This window comes from Cynocephalus volans, chromosome 18 (assembly GCF_027409185.1).
Source record: "Cynocephalus volans isolate mCynVol1 chromosome 18, mCynVol1.pri, whole genome shotgun sequence".
Lineage (NCBI taxonomy): Eukaryota > Metazoa > Chordata > Mammalia > Dermoptera > Cynocephalidae > Cynocephalus > Cynocephalus volans.
In genome coordinates this window covers 14,760,041-14,765,947 of record NC_084477.1, presented here as the reverse complement: position 1 = coordinate 14,765,947, position 5,907 = coordinate 14,760,041, and the positions used below count along the sequence as shown (strand labels likewise).

Below are 5,907 nucleotides of genomic sequence, written 5' to 3'. Positions count from 1 at the left end.
TCTGACAAATGACAGAATGCAGGTGATATTTCCATAGTGTGATTTTAAAATATAATGATGTTGGTTTCTGAGATTACACTCACTTCAGTTGACATGAGTTTCATCATATATAGAAAAAGTATCACCTTCAACTTAAAAAAAAATAAAGGTTAAAAGGTGGCACACTTTTAAAATACTTGGTGGCCAAGGGAAGGTATATAGTAAAAGTTGTAAACCTTGTGTACGTTCTCATAACTTTAAACGTGAGGCCACATGAAAGACAGTACATCTGTTAAATTCTACAAATTGTTAAAGCAAAAAAGGGAAAGCTTCAACACCCCATCCCCTAATATTCTGAGTATTAAAATCACAGCTGAAATATTAGGATTTGAAATCCGATACTGCCCACGTACAGTAAGTAGCTTTCTGATTTTTTTATCCAGCTGTGGAGAATCTCTGCACTGCCATCAGGTACAACAAAAGATCAAACGTGTGTCCCAATGTTAACTTTTTAAATTAAGAGAATGTCAGAAAAATAACCCACATCAACACTTCCCAGCTATAAGCCTTCCATGAGGGCCACCCAAGGCCCAGTCAGACTTGTGCAGATCTTATATTTTAATAGCAGAAACTCCAACACACAGCCCTTCAAAGCTGTTCTTATTCTCCCCCTTAAACACCAGCACAGAGAAACCACAGGTTGCCTTTTCCACAGCTGGATAGACTTATCCAAAACAACAGGATAGTTCTTTATTAATCTTTTTGGAAAGCGTATCTGTATTAAGACTGCAAAACATACAGATAGCTACCACAAATTAGGTCAAATGATTGTAATCAATATCTGTGAGGTCAAACTCCAGTTTATAATAAAGTGCCTAGATACACACTTATACAACAGATCATAACAGTGAATTCTTTACAAATGTCTTTACGGGCACGTAAAATTGACTCTGTGTTTCTGCATTTGTGCATTCACAGGAGAGAAACCAGTCTGATCTGAGTCATATATATTCCAATTAAAAAAAAAAAAAAAGGTGTTAACGACAAACTGGTTAATCATGCAAGTCTGTTTGCAATGTATCAATGACTGATAACATGAACTCACACAGCATTAATAATAGGTGCATTCATTAAAAACACTACAAAAAAATACTGTATTTGGTGCAGTATCTGATTTTCAAGCGTTAGTAACTTGACCATTAAAAAATATCTTGAGCAATTTTAAAAAGAAAGACAAAACACATAACTAAAAGGAACCCAAAGTTGGTAACAATCTATATATTTTCAAATTAAAATAGAGGCTAGGCTGTGAGTGATATACACATATTGTAGTAGATCTTGAAGTCATGATTCAGCCTAATCCTAAGGACAAGTTACAAACACCTGAACATATGAATTTAAAATAGTGCTCCTGTCAATGTTAAATCATAACAGCACAAAAGAAAAACCAGTATCACTGTGAGACAGCTATTTCTAATAACTGAAGATTTATTGGTTTAAAAAAATCATTTTACTGATGCAAAATAGTGATCAAAAGAAATTAGTTTACAAAAGTCTTCTAAAAATAGTTTGAGAGGTGGGATCTATTATGTAAAACCTTTCATTTCTTTAATTTTCACTAGTTTACCATTTTTTCCCCCCAGAAGAACAGTATTATTCACTTGGTATTTCAAACACATGTTAAGAAGGAAATTACAGGTTTCCTCCACCCACATTTGGGCTGTCACTGATATGCCCACGGGCAGTCCTGGCAACACAGCACCACGCGGCTGTTATTGTCATTGTACCATACTGTATTTAGCACTCACTAGAAACAGGGTGTCAGTGATAGCATCAACAGCAATAGCACTACAGGTAAATGATAAAAAACAAAACACAAAACAGAAACAAAACCAACCCCACAATCTCCAAGTTCACCTCGACTGTAACTTCTCCTGTGACTCTTTCAAAGGAAATGACAACACCGACAGACAGAACTCAGGGTGTTTAAAAAGATGAAGTGGCGCTGCAGAGCCAGGCTCTGCTGAAGATGGCAGTGCCATCTTGGGCACCACCAGCCGTGAAAACGCCCTCCATCACTGGAACCGCGTCTTATGTAACCAGCTAGCATGCAGCATTGTAATCTTACAACTTATCACGTGGACGGTGAACAGTGGTCAACTTGGCCTTAAAAAAAAAAAGCTCCCCCACTCCCACCCAAAACACACAATCCTCTTCTAGCAGCACCTCTCAGGCAAGTCATCAGTATTCCAAGAACTGAACGTTAAGAACAAAATAGAGATTCAAAATCTATTTTCCTATCCTCTAAGAGGACAACGTTTTGGGGTAAACCTGGCAATATTTCCCAGTGGCATGCCCACTTGACAACAGTGCTCCTTGCACTCATTTCCTTTCCTTCCTAATTGGCCTCAGGCCTGAGAAAGGGGCCAGCAAGAAAGAATAACAGACAGTAAGGCAATCTTACAATGTCAGAAAATTGTATTTGGCTTTTTTTTTTCTTTTTAAAATAAGTGCATACAAATACAGCTAGAAGCATTTCTGATTTGCCAAGTGCTCTAAAAATGCAGCGCAAGTCACAGCCTACATAGAACGGTAACTGTCACCAGGATAATAAAGCACAAAGATATGCTAATAACGTTAACAAAAGAAGAAAATGCCTTTATAAGTACATACCTTTTGTCGTCAAAAAAAATATAGAAACACAATGTATTCAAAAAAAATCGAAATTATACAGCCATGTTTATGAAGTCTACATTTCCCTTGTCTTGGATATATATATATATGGAGATATATATACAATTCAAGCAGTTTTAGTTAAGGGTAATCATTGGGTTTTTCAGAAACCGAAAAGTCACGAGTCTCTCTCCTTTTTCACTTTCACATCTCCAGCAAGGATGGTTGCAATTTCCCCCTGCATAAAGGCCCAGGGGACACTGGAGCCCACAAGAGGGCATTTTTCCCCACTGGGACAATAGACCTCTCCACTAGCTCCCTGCTGTTTGATGCTTTGTCTGGAGCAAGGGAAGCAGAACTTGTGCGAAGGGACGGACGGGCACTGCACAAAGTGGGTGTCCTCCAGCCGCTCGTGGCAGAGGGTGCAGCACAGGGGGGCGCTGGCTGCCAGAGAGGAGTCCGGGAGGCTGGCAGGGTGCACTGACTCCAGTCCTCCTGTGCCGCCTGCCCCCTGGCCCCCCACCTCTCTGGGGCCCAGCCTTCTTTGGTTCATAGAGGACGGAGAGGGTGGACTGCTGCTATTCCTCCTGGTGGTGGAGTGAACCTGGTTGGCATCTTTTGAGGCATGACTGCCCCCCGCATTGTCTGCTACTAAGATCAGGGCTGCCATGGGGGACTGGCCATTCTGGGCCGCTTCAGGCGGTGTGGTCCGGTTGGAATGAGGTGAGGCAGTGGGTGGCGGTGGAGACACAAAAGAGGATGTAGGAGTTATGGGGATCTTGAGCCCTTCTGTGGACGTGGACAGCCACGGCTGGGCCTCTCCATTGATCTTAGGGGGCCCAACTTCACCTTCTGGTTCTGGAGAAGGCTTCCTTTTCCTTGCTGTTCTTGCCACTGAAAAAAACAAAGAAAAGGGAAAAACGAAAGGATAAACCAGGGTGCACTGGAAAAGATCCTTCTTTCACCAACACCGAACAAAACGTCTTACACGATGTCTCCTCTCTAAAAGCACATCCGTAAAGGACTCGTGTAAGTTCCAACCCGCAGACCTCTAGACTGACTGAAGACACAAGCAAGCCGCAGAACAGGGCACGGCCACAGTCGCCTGTTCTTGCACACGCACGCACGCACCCCACTTCTGAACCGTGCATGTGACTGCTAACGTCCCCCGGCAGGCTAGAGCGCCTTGGTGCCCTGACGCTCCCGTCCCAGAATGAGCTGGGAAAGGAAAGCCCCGTGTCAGTGCCTGGGCCCGCTGTGACTCATCTCTGTTGTGCTGCTTCAGCACCTCAACACGTTGCCACTGAGCACTGGTTCCGCCGCGGGTCGAGCAGGAAGTTGGGTGTTTGTTGTTTCTGGGCCCGGGGAGCCGGGGACTGGGAAGGCGACACCCCCCCCTCCCCGCGTCCCCTTCGCCCTGGGCCCCTCGCTGCACAGCCGCCCCTACCTGCTTTAGACCCGTTGGCCCCGTTGGCCTCGAAACCCAACAACCTGCCTGCAGTCAGGGCCGGCTCCTTCTTGAACTTGCTCTCGAAGGGCCCCGAGTGGCCGTGCTGGTGCAGCGCCAGCAGCGTGTCGCGCACCGTCTTGGGCCGGTTGACCCAGTCCTGCTCGGCGGGCGCTCGGCCCTTGCCCGCGGCCTCGGCGCCCAGCTCCGCGGGCCCGGCGGTGGCGGCGGCCAGGGTGTCTGCCGGGCCCCGGTGCGCGGGCGGCGGCGGCGGCTGCTTCTCCTTGGCCGTCGCCTCGCGCGGCTCGTGCTCCCCGGCCGCGCCGCCTGACACGGACGCCGGCCGCTTGTGGGCGCCCAGTTCGGCGGGCGGGCCCGAGCCCAGGCCGGCGGCCGCGGCGCCCGACACGGCGGCCAGCGAGGCGGCGGCGGCGGCGGCGGCGCGGCCGGCGAGGCCCAGCGCGGCGGGCAGCGGTGCGGCCGAGCCGTTCATCAGCGGCACCAGGGTGGGCGGCACGGCGTGGCCGCGCCGCGGGTTCGGGCTCTGGCGGTTCAGCTCGGGCGGCTCCTCCAGCTTGGAGAAGCCGTTGGGCACCAGGATGCCGTTCACGGGCGGCGGCGGCTGGGCCAGGCCGGGAGCCGGGCGGCTGCCGCCGAAGTCGGCGCCCAGGCGCGAAGCCCGCTCGGTCGCCAGCGGGTAGCGCTCCAGGGGCTGCGGCGCGCGCGGACCCGCCTCGGGGCCGCCGTGGCCGAGCGGCGGCGGCGGCTGCGGCTGCAGGAGCAGGTCCTTGGCCGAGAGCGGCGGCGGCGGCTTGGCGGCGGCCGGGGCGGCGGCGCCGGGCGGGGAGCGGCCGTCCGAGAAGCAGCCGTGCGCCCGCTTGAGCTGCCGCGCCGTCTCGATGACGAACTCGACGCGGTCGGCGCCCTCGTAGTTGACGCAGCCGCGGCACACGGGCTCCGTGAAGTCCCAGATCATGGCCCAGGGCATGCGGGGCAGGTCACACAGGTAGCACGACTGGCGCCGGGACGCGGCCGCCACCGCCACCGCCGCGGCCATGTCCGAGGAGCCCGCGGCGCCGCCGGAGCAGGAGGAGGAGGAGGACGGGGCTTGGCCGCCGCCCCCCGCCGGCCCCGCGCGCGGCCCCCGCCCCCCGCAGCCCCGCGTCTCCCCGACCAGCGGTGGCGGCGGCGGCAAAGCCCGGGGCGGCTCGGCACCCGCGCAGCGGCCCCGGCGCACGAGGGGCGGCGGGCGCGGGGCGAGCGGCTGCAGCGGCGGCAGCAGGGCCCCTCCCCGGTCGGCGCGGCTCCGGGCGGGCGGGCGGCGCGGCGGCTCGACCGGGGCCGCGGCGGGCCTCCAGACCGGGGCGAAGACGGGCCGCGCGGGCGCGGGGGAGCGCAGCAGGTCGCGACGGCGGCGGCTGCCGGGACGGGGGGCGGGGAGGCCGGGGGGGCGGGGGCCGGGGGGCGGCCGCCGGGGCAGGCTCAGCCCGAGCGGCGGGACATGCCGCGCCGGGGCGGCGGCGGCCGGGCGGCGTGCAGCTCGGGCGCGGCGCGGGCCCCGGGTCGCTCGGCCGCTGGGATCTCACGGCTCCTGGCGTCGCCGCTCTGCAGCGCCCGCGTCAGCACCCAGCCCGCCTCGACTCCGCCGCCACCGCCGTGGCTGCTGCTGCTGCTGCCGCCGCGGCCGCTCCACTTCTACGGATTTGATTCTTCGACAGCCTCGCACGGCGCCTGCGCGGGCCCCCTCCCCTCGCGCGCGCGCCTCCGCCCGCCCGCCCTTCGCGTGCCCGCGCCCTCGCCTCCCTCCC

The 5,907-nt window shown here is 54.9% G+C and overlaps 1 protein-coding gene across 2 annotated transcripts; it reads right to left on the bottom strand.

Annotated features, from left to right (window-relative positions):
* Positions 1-2,439: 2,439 nt before the first annotated feature.
* On the bottom strand, positions 2,440-5,291 carry IRF2BP2 (interferon regulatory factor 2 binding protein 2). 2 transcript variants are annotated; one of them, XM_063082689.1, is made up of 2 exons: positions 4,148-5,291; positions 2,440-3,546 (listed from the first exon to the last, which is right to left on the bottom strand). In XM_063082689.1, the coding sequence occupies exons 1-2, from the start codon at positions 5,154-5,156 to the stop codon at positions 2,831-2,833; spliced, it is 1,725 nt and encodes a 574-aa protein (XP_062938759.1). In that variant the 5' UTR covers positions 5,157-5,291; the 3' UTR covers positions 2,440-2,830. The 2 variants fall into 2 exon arrangements, with proteins under 2 accessions (XP_062938759.1, XP_062938758.1); XM_063082688.1 differs by having other exon boundaries at positions 4,100-5,290.
* Between the last annotated feature and the right edge of the window lie 616 nt (positions 5,292-5,907).

Coding starts and splice junctions, on each gene's coding strand:
- IRF2BP2 (XM_063082688.1), bottom strand. CDS start 5,156: ATGGCCGCGGCGGTGGCGGTGGCGGCCGCGTCCCGGCGCCAGTCGTGC. Junction 3,547..4,099: donor GGCCAACGGGTCTAAAGCAG/GTAGGGGCGGCT, acceptor TGTTTTTTTCAG/TGGCAAGAACAGCAAGGAAA.